Genomic DNA, 20990 nt, shown 5'->3' on the forward strand with positions numbered 1-20990 from the left:
AGCCACCGGCGGCTTTAATACAAAAAAATATCAGCCATCCAAGAGCCACATTTCTAAAGCCTTTACATTTTAAATCCCATACATGCTGCGATGTAAGTGGCTTATACAAATACCGTATATAGGAGATATACAGCATTACTGCAGGTATGAAGGGAAGTGAGTGACTTTTTCATGATTCATGATACCATTAGGAAGTGATCCTCCCTTCATGCCAGTGTAGGAGGAAACGCTGCAGCTTTCAGTCGGTTCTCACTAAAAAAATGTTTTTTTTTTTGTTTTCAAGGTGACTATGGAGCCTATATGGTTCTCATTTATACTCCTAAACACTGAAATAAACTGATTTTAGGAGGTTTTTTCTAATATTAAAGAAAGTTAAGTGGAAATTTAAGGGGAAATCAAGTGTTTAATAGCTTAATGTATCAACTAAACCATAAGCGTCCCTCCTCATTAACATCCAAGGAACAGACCCAGTGTTGTAGTAGGAGAAGCTTTTACTGAGGAAAAGGTGACATTTTAAATATATACAGTCCAGACAGTAAAGTATTTGGACAATTTGTTCATCAGGCTCTTTGCTTCTGCACATTCAGTTTGAAATAAATTAATGGATCCTACATTCAAGTGCCGAGTCTGCTGTAATTTGAGCAGGTTTACAGTAATGTGTGGGGAGATCTACTGTATTAGGGGTTCAGTTATAATCAGACAGATACACATGAAGTCAAATACAATCATTGTATTCAATGTGTTGTATCTTTCTTTAAAATTATAACAAACAGATCAACTTTTTAGATGATCAAGAGATAATTTTAAGTCATTTTTCAAGAAAAAATGCCAAACATTACATAGTTTCTGGCTTTTAATTGTGAGCATTTGCTGCTTTTCTTTCAGTTATATGATGGTAAATAAAATATCTTCGGGTTCATGATCAAATTAAAGATGTCGCTTTGGGCTTCAGGAGGTTATGATGGGTATTTTTTCACTATTTTCACTATTTTCTTCCATGTTTTGGATAAACCGATGAATGCTAATGTAACATCTGCCTCTTGCATGTTACATATAAATACAATAGTTGTGCATTAAATGGTCATAATGTCTAACAGCAAAATCTTTTAATATAGAATATAATTTTGTCAGTAATTTTACCTTTATTTAATTGTCGTGAGGTCTACATAATCGTGTTATTCTCATTATTTTATGCTGTTATGTTATATTTAATATTAAATACTTGGCTACACAGTATCCAAGGTAACGATGCAACTATAAAGCATCACCATGGGAACAAGTCAGACTGGGCTTATATCCCCTCAGGTGAGTGTGTGATTGTTAAATGGAAACCTGTAACTTTTAGCGCTAACTAACAGACTGGAAGAAACTCGCTAGCCTAGCAACATCATGGCTACAAACAACCCATAATGCACCACTCTCTATAGGAGTCGGTGTTACAGCGGTAATCTCTCTGTGCAAAAGGAATATCAGATGTTATGAGCACGTCCTTGAATATAAGACGACCACTGTTTTTAAATGTGATTTCCAGAATATTACAACATGTATAAAATATGTTCATGCCTCTTTGAACAATATGGAGCTCGTCCTGCTTACAGGTAACACATCATAAAAGTTTATTTGTTTCTGAGGCCTTTTTTTTTTTTTTTTTCTATTCCCCTAAACAGTGGGAGTCATCTCACTGGGAAATTGTTTCATTTCACATCAAACCAACATAAAAAAATTTTTTGATCTTTAAATACTGCGACAGAACACCTGCCAGATTTTTGATCTGCAGTTGATCTTTTCATGTTCAGTTTGGCTTTAAAAGCAGACTCCAGATCAGGATCCGGTAAAAGTCTGCGGGAAAACTTCAATCATGACATCTTAAAGACTTAAAAATGAGTTGCTGCGAGCTTGTCAGGAATCTCTGGCAGTTATTCCCATGTGAGCCCAATGCAGCGAACAGAGGGGAAGACAAGGTGCACCGATCGAGTCCTCGGCACCGTACGACGACGACACAGAGGAGCATCCTTTTAATCGGACGTCTGACGGGGGGAGGGGGGGGGAAGCAAAAAGAAGTGTTGATTTGTAAAGTTGCTGGAAACGCTGCTTAGCTGTGAGAGATAATTAAAGCAGGAGATGGATCGATTGGTATGCACAGAAATATGCACTCAAAGACACACACGCGGTCTCATCAGCGTGTGTCATTGCCAGGTTAATGGGAGGTGTTCTGGGATAGAAAGTGGTTGTTAATCGCTCACTCCCCAACGCAGAGGACACAGCCGCTAAATTACATTTGCATAACACAGAATTAATCTGTGCGTGAGTTTACCGCCATGAAATAGGATCTTTTCTCTCTCTCTCTCTCTCTCTTTGTCTCTCTTCATCTCTTCCTTGTCTTTTAGCTTAGCAGAAAACTTTTTTCGATGCATTGAGGTAAAGTCATATTTATTTAAGGAGATTGATTTCCTTCCTTCCAGGCAGTTCAGCGGACTTTCAGTTCATATCAGCGTGCTGTGAAAATAAATTTGCAGTGAAACTTGCTCGAGAGGGAACATTTCCTTGGTTTTTTTTTTTGTCAAACATATTGTTGTGGTGCATTCAAGGACACATCAAGAATCATTCAATTGCCATTCATCTTGATCCAAAGACAAACTAAAAGAAAATTTTGGATAAATGTTTTTTTTTTATATATATATGAAAGAAATCTTTCTCAGTGCCTTTGAACGCATCATCACAAAGCCTTTTTTCAAATTCGTCTCTGCTCGTTTGAATCTTTTCATCTTCAGTTTATGGCTTTAAAAATCGATCAGGATCTGGAGTCCAGTAAACAGCAGTCACATTCAACATTACATAACTGGTACAACTTCCTCACAAAGAAAAAGCAAGAACTCACAAGAATTAATCAGAGTAAGAGGGATCCAGCCAAGTGTTGGGAAAAAAGTGGAAATTTGACCTGTTTGTGGCGCCAATAAACAGCTGTAAGGAGATAATTAAAGTGAGTCAGATTCACCAGGAAAACATAAATTTCTAGATATTTCACTGCTGTCCTGCTAGCAACACTGCTAGTTTGGAGAACAATGAATCAGAGCTTTTTCAATAGAGGAGAATAGAGACTATGCTCCTTGTTTTAGAGCCTTTTCAACTTCCATAGAAGTAAAAGAAAAGGCTGAATGGTTGCACTATAATTGCATTTTTTGGCGGTAAAATCAAAGCTTTCGGCAGCTTCTCTCCGATAATATCCGTGTCAGGATTGATGAGCAGCGTTCATTGGTTAATGAGACATTTGTAAATCTTGTTTCTTGTATTTTCTACTTATTATGTAAAAGGTCTCACAGTCAGTCCTCTGTGTCTGCTCCAGTCTCAGTGTCTTCACTCTGCCCGACACTGTTTGTTTCTGCTGGCTGTGTCACCGCCCTGCCGAGACGTTACCAAATGGTACCATAGAGACGTTTTTGTGTGTGTGTGTGTGTGTGTGTGTGTGTGTGTGTGTGTGTGTGTGTGTGTGTGTGTGTGTGTGTGTGAAGCACTCAGTCTGTTTAATAACCGCTGACCCTTTCGACCTTCTATCACAAGACTAATCCTCTTCTCAAAGGTCAAGTTATTAGAGGCTCCTATTTTGTCATGGTGTAATAATGCCCACTGTTGGATTAATACAGAACAGGGTTAGTATTATAATACGCTCAGCTTTACTTGTTATTTTTTATTCTGCTCATTTGCATTCATCCCCCTACTGGTCTGTCACTCGTCTTCCCCCTCATGGTGTTATATATGTTATAAGTGTTAAAATGCTTCACAGCGTTTTTTTTTTTTTGTCCTGCGCCACCGGTGGGGTCACAGTTCATTGTTTTCTCCTGCCAGTCGGGGATTTCCTTCCCAACTTCATGCAGGTTAGTTTTTGTTATGTCTGCTGCTGTCTGGTCTGAGTAAAAGCTCTTATAAAGGTATAGTACGGTTCCTCTCTCCAGGTACCACACTTATTTTGATTCTTCATTTGAAATTAAATCAAGTTACAAGCAGCTTTAAAAGCATAGCACATTACTGTACATACACAAGAGCAATTCAAAGTGTTAATTAAAAGAATAGACTATAAATACAATTTAAAAGGTGTAAAATGTTTGAAATGTGTCTTCCAGAAGCTCATAGAAATCTCTGACATGTATTTATCTTAAGAAACCATAAGCTGTTGTTGATTTAGTTTTACTAATTAACAGAAAAGTGATGTTTTTGTTTAAATTAAATAATCATTCAGGTCATCTTATAAGCAGAAACGCCCAATATGTGCTCCTTCCAGCTCCTTAATTGTGACGATTTTCTCCTTTTCTCTGTTTTATATCAGTGTAAACAGGATATCTTTGGGTTTTAAGACGTCACTGCTCATTATGAGAACTTGTACCCCCCCCCCCCCCCCCCCCCCAAAGACAGCGTGGCTCATCGACAGCATCCGATATTCTAGACACGCTTCCTGTGATATATCATCTGAGGTCATCGGTTTTTGTATAAAAATGGAATCTGAGGGCGAACGTCCAAACTGAAAATTTGGCGCCGACCAAAAGCTGCAACTCCGGGCTCCAATCCAAACCGATGAGTGATGTCACACCTCGCTACGTCCGTCTTTATATACAGGCTGTGATTTATACGCCTGTTCCTGCGTGTTGTAACTCACTTTACTACTCTTATTGTATAGAAGCTGTTGGGCGTTTCCACTGTTGTCTGACGTTTTATAGACGCATCGACAGACTGATAAAGATCTTTTTTTTTTTAGTGATATGACTTTTCCTTTTTCCCGACACACCGAGAATGTCTTCCTGGACAGAAAACCATCTTATAAACATGTTAAAGTGCAGTCCTGTCCTGTTTGTGAGTCTCTGCAGAGGAGTGTGTGTAATGTCTGGGAGTTTGGGGACTGGTAGAAGATATTTATGTGTGTGTGTGTGTGTGTCCTATCCTCTTCCTCGGTCTTTTAGTTTTATGCTTACTTTGTCTCAGCCATGCTCTCCTTCAGGCCTCTTCATTACCACCAATAAGAATTCAATTTTCCCCGGGCTCTGCCAATCATAGCACTCATATCCCCTCCAGGCCCAGCCAATCAGCTTCAATGTTCCTCGGGCCTCGATGTCATGAATGGCTAATGACTCCCGGTCAGTGGGCATGAATGTAAATGAGACCGCATCAGGAGGCTGCCTCGACATAAGACGTTTTCAGCCGTAAACAAGGAAAAACCCCTCTCTGCTGGTGTCAAAGTTTGGGAGCGAGCAAATATGAAAATATAAAGAGGAAACCAGAGAGGAAAAAAACAAAGATGTTATTGGACTTTCAATAAACAGTGCAGACATCCTCCCCAGCTGAGAGCGAATGTCTACATGACCTGACTCACTGGTTACAGGACGTATTTAAGTGATACACCAGCTGCGTCACACACACACACACACACACACACACAACACACACACAGAAAAAGTGAATCAAGCTGAGATGAGATGAGTCAATCCAGGCAGGAAAAGAGATGAAATCACTGAATTTCTGGAACTTCTTGATTGTCTTTGTCATGGAAAATTGGACGGCAGCGTATCCTGACGCGTCGACGTTTCAATTTAAGATTCTGTTGATTACTTTTACTACACTGAGACATGTCAGATTTAAAAATCTTATACAACTTGTAAAAACCCCACTTGTATAGACTGGCATTTTTATATTGTATTATATCACATTATATTAGGGCTGCAACTCACAATTATATTCATTATAGATTAATCTGTCTGTTATTTTCTCGATTAATTGATTGGTTGTTTGGTCCATAAAATATCAGAAAATGGTGAAAAATGTGAATCAGTGTTTCCCAAAGCGCAAGACGACATCCTCAAATATCTTTTTTTTGTCCCAACAAACAGTCAAGAACCCAAAAATATTCAGTTTACTGTCATAGAAGACGAAAGAACCCAGAAAATATTTACATTTGAGAAACTGGAATCAGAGAATTTGGTCATTTTTATCTTTAAAAAATGATTCAAAACAATTGATTGATTGATTGATTGAATGGGACAGTGTGCAGTTTGAAACATTAAAGATGCACCAGAGTTAGCTTGAAGCTAATTTGCATCTGTAGTCCCCGACGAAAAACATACAACAACACAACAAACAGTAAAAAGCAACCCCCCCCCCCCCCCCCCCCCCAAAAAAAAAACAAACAAACAAACAAACAAAAATCCCCACACAGATGACACCATACAAAATACAAAGCTACACACATCACATCACATACACCCACAATGTCAGTAAATCAATGATCATAATAGTGATTTGTGATTATATTAATAGATGGCAACTAATCGACTGTTCACTGCAGCTCTATATTATATTATATTATATTATATTATATTATATTATATATTTCTTTTATCATTTCTACTCAAAGGCTTTTATGTTGTTCTTTTATATTAGTTGTATTCTCTATGTTGGACCACTCCCTGGTATCTTATTGTCTGTAAAGCACCTTCTGCTTTTGAAAGGCGCTTTAGAAATGAAGTTTACTGAAGTACTGACTGTGTGCATCATCGCATGTTGACGCCAGTGTTTGTTTCCCTTTAATATTTAAGTGTTTGTCAGGATTTCAAATACAGCCAGAAGTTTTCTAGTGATCAGTGAAGTTGTTTGTTTCATCAACACCTGCAACACACTGAAGCTGAATTAAGACTCAGCCTGTAAAAACAGTTGTAGTGTTGTAGTTTGAGTTTGTTCTTTACTGGACAAACACCAACCAGTTTAATAGATTCATCTTTATCTTACAGTTCAGAGGTCAAAGGTGCTTTATATTGTAAAACAGTGAGAGCCGACACCATAACCATGTTATCGCCCCCTACTGGCCTGAAGTCCAGATACTAACTTCACCAAAGATTTAAACAGTCACACTGACTCTAACAGTTGTAAAGTGTCTTTTGTGGCTTTGTGGCTTTTTTAAGTCAGAAAAAATAACTCTGCTAATGTCATCAATTGTTCAGCGTTGGAGAAGAACAGATGTCCTGCGTTTGAACCCGGAGGCAGAGTTTGAACAGTGTTGTTTGGAAGGCAGACAGGATGTAATAAAGAGACACTATTGTAGTTTGTTATGGATCCAGAGTTTTATGAACTTGAACCATATGATGGAACAAAAGTCAGGATATCTCAGTCCATGTTCAGACGATTGTCCACCAAAGTGAAATACTAAGTTGTTATTAAAAAAAACAGGAAGTGAAATCTGAATTTTTAAAATCAAAATTGGAAGTTGAAAACACCGTTATCAATTCAGCCCCTCTGTTGTTTTACTGTATGTTAGTTTTTACCTTCTTTAGAGGGATGTTGGTGCACAATCCGAAGCTCTTCCTGTTTTTTTTTTTACCTTTTTTTGTCTGTATGTCTGCCAGCGGAGGGATTTTATGAGCCGTGTTCACCACAAGAAAACTTCTATGATCAATGTCTTCTTGCGGAAGGAAACGACAACGTTTGGGTGCGTCGGGAATTAGTTTTAAACCAAACTGCTTCTTTTATTTCTATATTTTTTTGCCATCCACTTGTGAAGACAGCGAGATGTAGCTGAACGCTCCAGAAAAAAAGCTAATAAATTCATCTTTAGTCAGAATTAAAGTTTTTTTGTCAAACTTATTTTTTCCCAGATCAAGAGTGAACTTTAACACTCAACTTTTTGAGTCTTATTCTTCTTAAAAGTTTCCCACTAGTCATGCGATTCTGGTTACATCGCATCATTTAGAAAGTAAATAAATGTTGCGTTTTCCTCTTGGGAATTATGTATCTGGGACTTTTAACAAGCTGGTTCATTTCCAGGAATGTTGCACAATGACAAAGGCAATTTCTCACATGTCTTTATCAAATCAGCTCACAGCTCAACTGGAACAGAAACCAGACCTGTCATGTATTTAAATGTTACCTTTGGTTAAATATTGGTGTCTGCCCTGAAGGATTCAGGTGGATCCGACCCAGACTGATATGTGGACAGACAGGTAATGCGGACAGTCGGGTAATGCGGACAGGCGGGTTAACAGACCGTCAGAGAGACGAGCACACAGACAGAACCGTAGATGGAGTTTCAGATCTCGTTTGTCCCCGAGGATCCTGTGTGTCAGAAAACCGGTTTTGTTTGAACTCGTTCCCGCGGGTGAGGATATAAAGACAGACAGAGAAAGGGAGAGAGACACGCCAGCAAAGATAGAGAGAGAGGGAGAGAGAGAGAGAGAGAGTGAAACAATGTGAATTACAAAGAGAAGTTAGAAATAGAAAAGCTTAAAGAGGTTAGACAGAGAGAGAAAATCAGCCAGGCTTTATTCCCCTGGCTGGAGTCTCGGCAGACATTCCTGGATTTAGTTTCACTAGAAACTTTTTAGCAGAGGGGTCAGTGCTCAAGACTTCTACAAAGTATGCACTCAGGATTTTAATGAGTCACAGATTGCTGTTCTCTCTCTCTCTCCTGTGTACGTGTGTGTGTCTTGGTGTGTTTAGCTCAGTCTCTTTTATCCATTACATTTGCATTTTATCCCCTTTTGTTTGTATCCCCCCCCCTCCTGTTCTCTACTTTGGCTGTGGCTGTAATGATACATTTAAAGGACCAGTGTGAAGGATTTAGTGACATCTAGTGGTGAAGCTGCAGATTGCAACTAAGTGAATTACCCCTCTCCCCTCACCCTCCGCTTCCAAACCATGGATGTATAAAGAGAACTGGACACAGAGTCGGAGGCGGAGTTGCTCAGCGGCGCATGAAGCAATAAAAAATCGACTCCCTGGTATGAAAGTACTCATACCCATAGAGCATGCGCACTAGTGACTTTCGCCGGCCGAGTCGGCTACTTCTGGTTTAGCCGTCTGGCTAACTTGAACGGGGATAAAACAATTCAATCATGTGGCTCTTTAAGGCTTTTGAAATGTGATCGGAACGAACGGATTTAATTCTGATAGTGAGACAAGTAATTTCGCGGAGATTGTGACGCTCAGAAAAATGTATCCGCTGATTTACAGACGTCTCTTTTACAATGTAAGTCTATCGGAAAAAGTCTTTTTGGGCCAGTGTGCATCACGTGACGTTGTAATTACACAGTTTGGCCGCTATGTCAAATTTGCTTCCTGTATCCAGTTCTCTTTATACATCCATGCTCCAAACATGTAGGGAGACCTACGGTGGCCACGAAAGGTCATCTCTAGAGCCAGTGTTTCGTTTGTCCGTTCTGGGCTACTGTAGAAACATGGCGGCGCAACATGACAGACTCCCTCTGTAGATATAAAGGGCTCATCGTAAGGTATCAAAAACACAAGGATTCTTATTTTCAGGTGATTATACACTAATTAAAACCTATTTATGAGTATTATATTCCATTTCTGCCAAGTCTGCTCCGCTAGATGCCACTAAATTCTACACACTGGTCCTTTAAATGAGAGTCCTCAGCCTCACCTACCCCGAAGACTTTAAAGTCAAACCGTTGCTCTCAAAGATAGAAGAACACAAACAGACACACACCCCTTTTTACACCTTTGGCACCCAGTTTATTCATGGGCTGACACCAGTCGGTCTTAAAGAACCAAAGCAGGAGGATGAAAGAATGAAAATAAGGCAGGAAGAAGAAAAAAAAGAAAAGGGGGCACGATGGCTTAGCGGAGAACAGAGAGATAGATCCTGTGTGGAAACCAGAGATGATTTTCCTTTGATGGGGCAGATGCACACATCCATAACAGGCCCTCTGACAGAGAGAGAGAGAGCGACAGAGAAGGTGAATAAACCTGTCATCAATATTCCTTTTTTTTTTTTTTTATAGAGTTATAGGAGAAAGAGAAATATGAAATTTAATCAGAGGGGCGGCCAGATGACAGGTAAACAGAGGCTGGGTTAACATGAAAGCGAGGCAGGTTATGAGTCAAGAGGCGCGATGGAGGTGTTGATCCGCCGCGCTCTCATCCGGCGGCATAACTACATTCAAAATAACATTTCAAAGGGCTCAAGACGGAAGGAAACTGGTTCATTGATCACCGTATGATTTAACCTTTTCACTGCTTTAGAGCCGCTGCGACACCAGATGACAGCGCAGGAAGATAAACCAAATTTATACCAAATATTATGAATCTCCTACAGTCTTAAATTGACTTATATTGTAATTGTCGATATATAAACTGTAACATATCTAACCAGAAGTTCAACCAACCAATCTGATTGCTAGTTATATAAACTAACTGTAACTATAAACTATAGTTTTGTAGATGTTTATGTGTAAATCTGATCAGCTTTTAGAGGATAGTGTAGTTTGTCCTTAATTTAATAGAGTAGTAATGTTATTTAGTGATGCTACTTGGTGCATGCTTATGTACTGTCATATATGGTCGTGAAGAAAGACTGTTTCTAGGTTAGTTGAACTTTTGACTTGTTGGTTGCTGACCTGTAAGGTTAGTAAACGTATGTTTTAAATTCTGTAGTAGTATTTAAGGGACTGGTTAAGTGCCGACTTTTAGCTAGGCGGTATGTATCTTTGTCTCCAGAACTATGATGCATTATACTTCTGATTGTACTATTTGACATTACATTATTTCATAACCTAACAATGCATCTCTTTGTGTGTTTATTGGGTGATCAGCAATTTCCCATTACACAGCCCAGTATGTTTAACTGGTCTGGTTATACATGATAGTAAACTAAATATCTACTGAGTTTTGAACTGTCGGTCAGATAAAACAAGACATAGGAAGACATCCCTTTAACTCCGGGAAATTATGACATTTTATTGACAAAATATTTATCAAGAACCTCATCAGCAGCTGATTAATAGGTAATTAAAATGATTGTTAGTTGCAGCCCTAATGCAAACCAGTCCAATTACAGTGTCTTTGACCACCATGTCGACATTATATCTCCATAAAGAAGCATTTTTATTAACATTGTTTTAATTTTGACGTCCAAAGCTTTTTCCTCCTCACACTTCAGCGTCTCTTGCTCACTTTGAAACGAGGACACGAAGGAGACACGAAGATCAAAACAACCAACTTTATGATTGACTAACAGGCTCGTACAGCCAGCCCATGCATCATCGTTTGACCTTTTTTAGAGACGATCACACAGACGGATCAAATATGTGATGACGGCGAGGTTATTGACGGGCAGAGCAAACAAAACAAAACAAAAAAAACTTGTCTCAACTTTTGTGTGTGCCTGGGAAAAAAAAGGTCAGAAGAATTAAAGCTCATCACAGCAGACTTGAGGGGAAAAATAGTTTTGCAAGAAAGGCATTTTAAGCAACAAGTCATCTTTTTTTTTTTGTTATTGCAACATTTCCTCACAATTTGTGTGGGCAGTCGACCAAAAATAGACTCGACTCAACCAAAAACATTCCTTCTTTTGTGTGTCACACAATGTCAGATTTCAAAACTTAGACCACCACACACACACACACAAAAAAAAGCTTTCAGATGTCTGTGCATGTTTTTTTTCCTCCACTGTTCCACTTTCTAAAACTCTGCACTGCAGCCATTAAGACCACCTGACTCTTGATATCTGTGGATAGGTAATTTAGCCGAGCAGGTGGGGTAGAGAGATAAGTCTTTTCATGCTAATAAATCCCTTTTGCAATGAAGTGAACTGAAGCAAATTCAATTTGGTGAGAGTGAAAACACAAGGGAAGCCCCCCTCCCCTGTCAATTGACCGCTAATCAGAACTATCTGATAGCTGCTATAAAAGCAGTGATTCACCAGTGAAATGCTTGATCATGAAAGCTTTTAGAGGATGTATGTAAATAGTTAGTTAGATGCTCCTGTGATAAAAAACACTTGTATGAATATTTCTGTTTTATCTGGATCGGCTGAGAATAACCTGATGGTTGCACCGCTATTAAACAACATAAGATTAGAGCAGAGGGATGTTTGTGCAGTTATTACAGTGAGCGTGATGTTACCGAACACTAGAGCCTTGTTTTACAGCCACAGGCCACAGCTATAATTAAACACACCCATCCAGACTAATGGAAGGAGAAACTCAGTATGTCAGACAACTAATTGCTACACTCAGTCTCTCTCTTCCCACACATACACACACTTACTTCCTTTGTCTTTGCTAATCTAATCTGCCTCAGAAAACTCTCACTTTGAGGCCGTTACCTCCACCTCCTCCACTTCCTCCTCCTCCTCCTCCTCCTCCTCCTTATCCTCCTCCTCCTCACTTGTTCCCTCGTTTCTCTCTCCAGTAAAGGATGTTCTGGGTTTAATGAGAAGCTCCTCATTATTCTCCGTCTCTTTGCTCTTAGCGTTCATTCGTTTCTCCTTGAGTTTCTGCTGCTGTTGGTGCTGAGCCCTACAGTGCAATGTCAGAGTGCTGAAAGTCTGCTTTGTATAGAGGACAAGTACTGACTGTCTTTGTCTCTGGATTCAGGTTCAGAGGGTTTATTGTCGGGACTGTTTTTTTTTGTCAGAAAACAAGTTCATAAAAACAGTTTACAGAATGTAGATAATTCAAGACGTTTAGCGCTGAAATAATTAGTCCAGTTATTGAATTTTAAATTGAGGAAGGCCTTTCAAATTGTCCTCAAGTGTACGTGCAAAGTCGAACATGTTGCTCCGGTATTTAAATCACTTCATTGGCTTTCAGCGCCACACACACTTGAATTAAATACCCCATTTACACCTGCCAATAACTCGTAATCTGGATATGTTATCTGGATAAGGAAAAATGCAGGTGTAAATGCACTCAGAAGTAGGGAAGTGCTGGTATCAAATTATCGTAGGTAAAAATATCACTGTAAACGGCATCAATAAAGTTTCCTGAAATCTGACTTTAAGTTCTTAAATATAGTTTAATTGCCTCTGGATTTTATTCTCTGAACACTGGTCCGTATGTTGCAGTTTAAACTCTGTGAACAGAAGCAGGTTCTTTAAAGTTTAAGATTGGAAATCACTTTAAATGCAGCTCAGTGTCTCTTAGATTCTGCACACACATTCATGTTCTGAAAATTCATGAAGTTTTCCTGGTGAAATTCATCAATAGATTTCTGGAGTGAGAGAATAGTGTAGTGAGTGTTATCTGCTGGGTGTTGACAGTTAAATTCATTTTTAAAAGGCACATAAATTTAACATAAAAACAATTATTCTGGGCTCTAACAGGCCAGTAGCACCAACCGTTGCACTACACACCTTCTACACATCACTACTAACAAACAGCAGCAGAGCTGAAGCTGATGGTGATGAAGAACATGATGTGTGAATGTTACAACTACACACCCGTAAGCTGCCACGCTTCAGTGGACTGACGGCTAATGTTAATAAAGAAAGTCATGGCCAGAGTCGCTGGACCTGGACGGACAGGAGCCTTCGTCTCTGTGAGCTCTGTGCGGTGTCTAATCAATCGAATCAGCAGGAGATGCTCGCCTTGTGATCAGATCTCAGCCTGTTGTAAGTTGAAAGGTCATGTAGCTCCACCTCTTCCTGCCTGCTTAAGCAAATCCTGCAAAAACTACCATTAGTAGCTGGAAGTCTACCCTCGCAAAAAGTGATGTAGAAACGAACGACGTCGGTTCGTGGCTGCAGTTTTCTTGTCCTGGAACACGACACAATGTTTGTTGACGAGTCTGCCAGCTCCTCCCAGCTAGTTAGCATATTGAGATCCAATCACAATGCAGGCACAGCTGAGAAAACGAGAACGCATTTTAATAATTGCAAAGATAGGATATAATTATCTAGATAATGTATCAGGTGTAAATGAAGCCCCAAACTACTTTAAACCCTTAAAGGTACCCTGTGGAGTTTTTCACCACAAGTAGCACTATGGAGCAGTGTTTTTTAAGACTGGGTCCCCATTTTTTTGGTATCTCGAGAACATCCTCGCTCGTGTGCATCATCAAAAGAACTCTGTTTGAACTTGTTTGAATATCAGCTCATATATCTGGTCACAAATATTGGTATCAGCAAATACTTTATAGCTATCAGGTGCTATTATAAATACAGTTTTTGGTTTTTATGGGTTTTGAGGGTTGATTTGACAAAAAGAGCAACTGTAAAGGGTCAGCAAATGTTCTGAGATTTTATAGATTCTAAAGAATAATCAGCAATTAATCAAAAATAAAAATAATAGTTAATTGCAGCCTTACATGTGGCTATTCGCTGTTTAAACTTAAATAATATAGTAAATAAATTGTTTGCCCCCTTTCTTTCTTTTGTTGTCTTCTTCCACCAGACATGATGGAGCGGCGGTGGGCGTGGCACTTCCTGGTCGCCTTGGCAACGGTTTACCTCAGCCCTTCCCACAGTGAAAGCACAGAGTTCCTCTCTGACAGTCTGATCAATAACGTGGTGGCGGATCCTCATACGGGCCGGCTGTACGTCGGCGCCGTCAACGCCCTCTACCAGTTGAACCCTGACCTGGATGTGGAGTCTCGCACCGAGACGGGCCCCAAACGGGACAACCGGCTTTGCACCCCGCCTGTCACTGACGCCTGCGAGGAGGCCACGGACACCGACAATCACAACAAGCTGCTCCTGGTCTACAAGGAGAAAGACATGCTGGTGGTTTGCGGCAGCATCTTCAGAGGCATCTGCTCACTGAGGAACCTGAGCAACGTGGACCAGCTGCTGTACTTCAGCGACACCAAAGGAGAGAAGTCGTACGTGGCGAGCGCCGAGGAGAGCGTCTCAGTGGTGGGAGTGATGTCATACTACATGAAGGAGAAAACCAACTTCACCGTGTTCCTGGTGAGGGAAAAAAAAAAACACAAATTCAGACACACAGTCAAGATTGCCTCGCATTATTTCCTGAGGTAAATTAAAAAATGAAAATAAATGATCACCATCTGTGCTATTGTGGGAACTAACACAATAAAACTGCAATTTGCTGAGAACAAAATAATTAAAATGGCCACCATATGGGAAATGAGCTCTCTTGTTAGTTATCATGAAATATTTTTCTTCGCACAGTAACAGTGAATCGGACTTTACAAGATGTTTTATGATGTTTTCCCCTGAGTTATCAATTTCCTTAGAAACATGCAGGAAGCTTCGTTTGTGATGGTTTATTATAAAAATGTTCAGGGCGTCTTATCAGAAAATAATGATCTTAAACTCATTAGAAAATATTGTGTGAATGCATAAAGGTTTATCCCGCTACAGCAATGTTCTCTGCGGATGCAGAGGAAGGAGATACGGCGGTTGTTCCCAAAGTGGGGTTTAGGAACCAGATGTGGTCCTTGAGGGGCCTCCAACAGGCCCCCAGAAAGATGACCCGTTGTTTAATGTGGAGTTTATGTTATTTTGAGAAATAACTACCCAAAGGCCCTTTTACATTAGGCACTTTTTTAGGGGGAAAATTGGCATCTATCTTCTCATCTGTCTCTCCGTTCATAGGAAATATTTTTACCCAAAATACAAGAATATGCAAGAAAAATCTCTTCATTAAATAATTTAAAAAGTACTTCAGTCATCTAATATTGCACTTTCATAAAGTTAGGGGACTTTTCAGTGTCAGACTTTTAGTCCCTAGTATGTGTCAAGCTCCCAAAAGGTTCCTACACTTCCCATAATGCCACTCAATGACTCAAACTCGACACCCCCATAATGTCCCCAAAATAAAAACAAGATCATTTCCACTCTCATTGCATTATTTGAGCTTGTTGTCTCTTTCGTTTTAGGTTGGTAAAGGTTACGGCAGCCATGACAGCACCAAGCTGATCTCCACCCGCATCCTCCAGGATTATCGCGAGTGGGTCTATTTCGACAGCATCATCGAGGCCTCGGCTGTTCAGGCCAACCCTTTCGTCCTGCGATACCTCCACGACTTCCGCTTCGCCTTCAAAGACAGCAACTTCGTCTACTTCCTGTTCTCGCGGACGCTCGGCTTCCAGGACAACAAGAACTTCACCTTCATCTCCAGGATGTGCGAGAACGACCAGGGCTATTACTCCTACGCCGAGCTGCAGCTCAACTGTAGCGCTACGAACAAGTATAACAAAGCTCAGGTAATGATGATGCACTCTGCAGCGGCGGCATCAGCTGTCAGCATTTTTATTAAAAGGGCAGCAACGACTTGGAAAAACACATTTGGACATTTCACGTTTGGATGAGTTTGTCTTAAATTGGAGCCTTTTTTGAGAATGCTTTGGTCTTGACCTGTGAGAAACTTTATAAATTGGATTTAACGTGCTGTTGAACTTGAAATAGCCTCAATTTATTGGGTCCCCAGTCTCCCTGTACCTCTGATGCATCAACTAAATACATATTTTAAGTGAATATCTGACCTTCAGCTTTTTTACCTCTTACTTCTTTCCTTCAAGGCTGCCTATGTAGGAACACCGGGGGAGGTTTTGGCCCAGAGTATGACCAAATCAGGCCAGTATGGACCAGTTTCCACCTCGGACAAAGTGCTGTTTGTCACCTTCACTTCTGATGAAGATCCATCCCATTCAGCCATGTGTAGGTGTTGATATTTAAGGTTGGCTGAGGTTTGTTAGTTGGCAAAATGTCTCCAAAACTTGGCAAAACTTTTCGATGAAAATTTGCAGAAAGTTATGTCCATGGATCAAGGAAAAAACGATTTATTTTTAGAGGTTGGAGTCTTTAAGTTTGTCTCTTACTGTTTGTTTTTTAGTGCTGGTCTCCACTTGGCTAACATTAGTCTTTGGGCGATGGTGTACAAAGTATTCACCAAATACAAGAATCAATGTTTGGAATCTTTGCATTGGTTCACAATTGTAAAATATAAGAATAGTGATTTGAAAATGAATTGATTATTCTCGTATTAGTTCTTGATGCAGATTTAGATCCACCACCATCGCAATGTGGCCGTTTATAAAACACCTTTTACCTTTTAGCTCAAACCACCTGAACTGAAGTAGTCTTTTTTTTTTTAAACTATATTAGTGCTGTAACGATTAGTCTATTAATAAATTGACAAAAAAGTAACCACCAACTATTTTAATAATTGATTAATCGTTTTTTAGTCTCCTTTTTTAAAGAAAAAATGCTAAAATTCTCTGGTTCCAGCTTCTCACATATGAATATTTTCTTGTTTCTTTAGTCTTTGGGGACGTCATCTTGGGCTTTGGGAAATAAAGTGATGTTTTTCACCATTTCTGACATTTTATAGACCAAAGGACTAAACGATTAATTGAGAAAATAGCATATTAAACGATAAACCACATCCCCTTTTGTTTTGAAAAAAAAAAATCAAAAAAGTTGGAGAAAATTTGGAAAAAGTAAACAAAAATGGCTCAATATCTGTATTTCACCACCCTTACCAAATGTGGTAATTAACACATTTGTATAAAACAGTTATTGTGCTGTAATTGGCTTCTGAATTCTTATATGTTTGGCCAATTTGACATAAATTTGCTGCAATTCTTGTAACCAAATTTAGACAACACATGGACAAATCTATCCTGAGTGGTCCTGTAGAAAAGCACCTGTAGATGGCGCTGCAGAAATACAAACAACTTAAATGGCAAAAAGTCAGTGGTCATAAATTTGTGTCACATTTTCTTGTAATACATAAAAAGGATTTTACAGTCTAAGCTCTTCATAATAATTGGATTGTGATTTTTGATATTTCATTGTTTGGATTGCTAGAAAACACAGACTCAGGTGTATCTTTCATCACATTTATGTGTGCAAAGTGGATCAAATGAAACTGTAGGCAGGTACAAACAGTATTTTCGTTCCTGTTTGTAGGCATGTACCCTCTGCGCTCTATAAACAAGAGGCTGTTGGAGATAATAGGAGCGTGCTACAACAACAGCGGCATCATTAATGGGAAGGCTGCTGTCTACTTGCCTTACTCCTCCAAGACTGACGACCTGTGCATCAGCAGTCAGGTGAGAAAGTCTGTTTGTGTGTTTGATAGAGGGACAAGAGATTAAAACAGGAGAGAGACAAATATTGACAACGAGTCAATATTTTATATTAATATGAATGTTTTACTTGTGATGCTCCATCAGAAGGACCTGGCCCAGCAGTACAAGTGTGGAGCCGAGTTTCTGCCCTCCCCGTTGGCCAGCAAAGCCGAGTTCGCCTTAACCACTGAGGCCCGGTTGGTCCGCCCTGCTCACCTGACTGCCATCGCTGTGGCTGTAGAAATGGGACACACCGTGGCGTTCCTGGGCACCGCCACCGGAGAGGTAAAGACCGACTCTTCATTCAGTCAGTGTTTTTAGCCGCAAATCCTGTTTTCTTTCTTAACTTGTTTACTTCTTCGTCTTTTGACACCTTTTTTTACCTTTTATGTTTATCTGCAATAGATAGAAAAAGTCTTTATGTCCAGTCAGAGGTTTTTTTTTCAATTTCATCACCTTGAGGCCTCAAGGGATGTGAATGATGAATGTCCTTTGCTAATAGTGTGCTAAGTCAGAACAACATATCCTTGAAATAAAAAGGACACTGTAATGCTTTGTATGTCAAAAGTAAACATTTTAAATTCAATCTTAAAAGAGTAAATGGAGAGAAACTTCTGATTAAGTTCTTGTTAGAGGTCTTGCTTTATAACTCTGGAGAAGTTTGAGCTGTTGACAGGATTTGTTGAGGCATGTGAAAAGGTGTTACGGTGGTCAGATAGTGATTTTTTCCAAGGCTTTACACTTAAGTGAAGGTCTTTTTTTTTGTACTCTTAGTTGGAAAAAGCATGACTAAACCAGAGATTTCAGATGGAGCTCAAAATCTAGGTTCATTAAGTCTTCTTTTTTTTTTTACACAAAGTTGAACATTAAATTACATTTTGGGCAAAAAGACCAATTAAATTTGAGTCATTTTGCATAACAGTATCTGGGTCACTGAAAAGAATTACATAATGAAACAGAAAAGGTTCTGTTATAGATATTTAATTTCAGTAATTATTATAAAGACATGACATTTTCAATGTCAGAGCTTTATAAAGACAGTTGGACATCGTCTTGTTTGCTGTCAATCGTCAAAAGGTCCCCGACCGCATCAAGCTCACAGCTTCCAACCACATTAAAAGACAATTCTTGCCTGTAACTCAACCATGACCTGCTTTATATCAGTGAAGTTGCAGTGTCGGATATAATTTCATTTTACTGACATCATGAATGACACATATCAGGTGAAAAGTACTGAGCAGCTCATTAGCTCACCGGCTAGTTAGCTCTCTAGCTAACTTGTTATTCTTTCTGTAGACTGCACTGAAACAAATCAGGTGTTCAGATTGTCTTAATGAACCTCAGTCTACCAGTCTAACTACCAGTTTGTCTTGTTATATAGTGTATGTGAACATACCTCAAATTTATTCTGTCAAAAATCACAGATTGGACCTTTGAGTTGTGGTTAATATTTTAATATTACATTGAAAAAAGTCTAAATAAAGAGGTTTTCCTAGTTTTAGCATGGCAAGGACTTGGGTGACACTAGAAAAGACTTTGTAATTTGGTGCTAATTACAGGGAAATAATTGATTCCTATTAATTGCAATCACAGTCTGACAATCAATCAAAAATGTACAATTCTGCAAACATGAAGAATAGACTTTTCAGTAATTAATAAGTAATGAATGAATATACTTGGTTTAGACTGACCAGCTCTTTCAAGAAAATAAACACGTGTATAAACTCGACACAGCTAACTAAACTCATGTCAACACTGTCTCTAATTTCAATAATATTAGTATCAGTTACATAATTATTCAGATAACTTCCCTGGACATAATGGGCTTGTTTTAATTGTAGACTTTTGATGAAGCATATGTTGTTTTATGGGAATTCTTGTTTCGAGCCTTAATACTGATGAGAAATTCTTCCCCTCACATGTGAAAGGAAATAATGAACAAAACACTCTTAAACAGCTGTGATTTGGCTTCTGTCCATCTCTTATTGATTGTCCCAATTGTTGTGTTTCTGTAGGTGCTCAAGGCGCATCTCTCCGACCACCCAGAGGTGTACGGCCGGCCGTTGGGAGGCGCGGGAGGTGCTGGAGGCAAGGTCAACAAGAATCTGCTGTTCGATTCCAGCTTCCAACACCTGTACATCACCACGGAGAAAAAGGTCAAACTCACTCCGTCACGGACTGATTGATTTTTCTTTTTTAACTAAATCCATTTCTCTCTCGCTCTCCTTCCATCCATCTAACACCTCTGTGTCGCCACACAAAGAAGGTCAGGGACTCATTCATTTGCTTACATCTACCTTTTTCATTTCATCTGTCAGGTGAGAGATTTTAATGAGTCTTTCATTTCTCTTCTGTCTGTCTTATTTGATCATTTATTCACTCGTTCGACTAACACCAATACATCCGTCTACATTACGGCACACACAAGTCAGTCATTGATTTATTCTCTCTTTGTTTTCCTCTCTGCCTCTTCTCTTCATTTGTCTTTCTCTCCTTTGTCCTTTCATCTCTCGGTCGCCATCATTCTCTGCCCGCCACACCGAGGTGAAATTGATGTTATTGATTTAGAAATGAATTAATTAGAATGCACTTCAAGAGGGCAATTCACTTTGATCAAGTCAAGTGACGATACTCGAGCTTGTTCCATCTGCTCATTTAAATTTATTAGACTGACTCTTCTTGTCAGGGAGGAAAATTATTTCCACAGCTGGTTGGAAGAGGAACTTCACCAAAATAACATCAAGACGTTCCTCTTTAACAAGAAAATGTTACACGTGATTAAAGAAAATAAGGAAGTGTATGTAGTCATGTACAAACTGGTTTTATATAAGTTTCATGTTGCAAAACCCAAGAAAGACCACTTGAGAAATAATCAGTGGTGGAGGAAGTACCCAGATCCTTTACTTCAGTAAAAGTATCAACACCACAATGTAAAAATACTTAATTATAAGTTAAAGGCCTGCATTTAAAATCCTGCTTAAGTAAAAGTATCAACACCAAATGTAAAAATACTTCATTATAAGTAAAAATCCTGCATTTACAATCCTACTTAAGTGAAAGTATCAACACCAAATGTAAAAATACTTGATTACATGTAAAAATCCTGCATTTAAAATCTTACTGAAGTAAAAGTATCAACACCAAATGTAAAAATACTTCATTATAAGTAAAAATCCTGC

At 39.2% G+C, this 20990-nt stretch overlaps 1 protein-coding gene across 3 annotated transcripts in view; it reads left to right on the forward strand.

The window, feature by feature from the left end:
• LOC121891148 (plexin-B2-like) overlaps nucleotides 1-20990 on the forward strand; it is a 211650-nt gene that overhangs the window by 134456 nt on the left and 56204 nt on the right. For all 3 annotated transcript variants that reach the window (XM_042403917.1, XM_042403916.1, XM_042403918.1), the window contains 6 exons: nucleotides 14169-14683; nucleotides 15616-15942; nucleotides 16258-16396; nucleotides 17651-17793; nucleotides 17917-18096; nucleotides 19827-19967. In XM_042403917.1, coding sequence (XP_042259851.1) covers nucleotides 14171-14683; nucleotides 15616-15942; nucleotides 16258-16396; nucleotides 17651-17793; nucleotides 17917-18096; nucleotides 19827-19967 — 1443 coding nt within the window. In that variant the 5' untranslated portion in view covers nucleotides 14169-14170. The remainder of the gene's footprint in view (nucleotides 1-14168; nucleotides 14684-15615; nucleotides 15943-16257; nucleotides 16397-17650; nucleotides 17794-17916; nucleotides 18097-19826; nucleotides 19968-20990) is intronic.

This window comes from Thunnus maccoyii, chromosome 23 (assembly GCF_910596095.1).
Source record: "Thunnus maccoyii chromosome 23, fThuMac1.1, whole genome shotgun sequence".
Lineage (NCBI taxonomy): Eukaryota > Metazoa > Chordata > Actinopteri > Scombriformes > Scombridae > Thunnus > Thunnus maccoyii.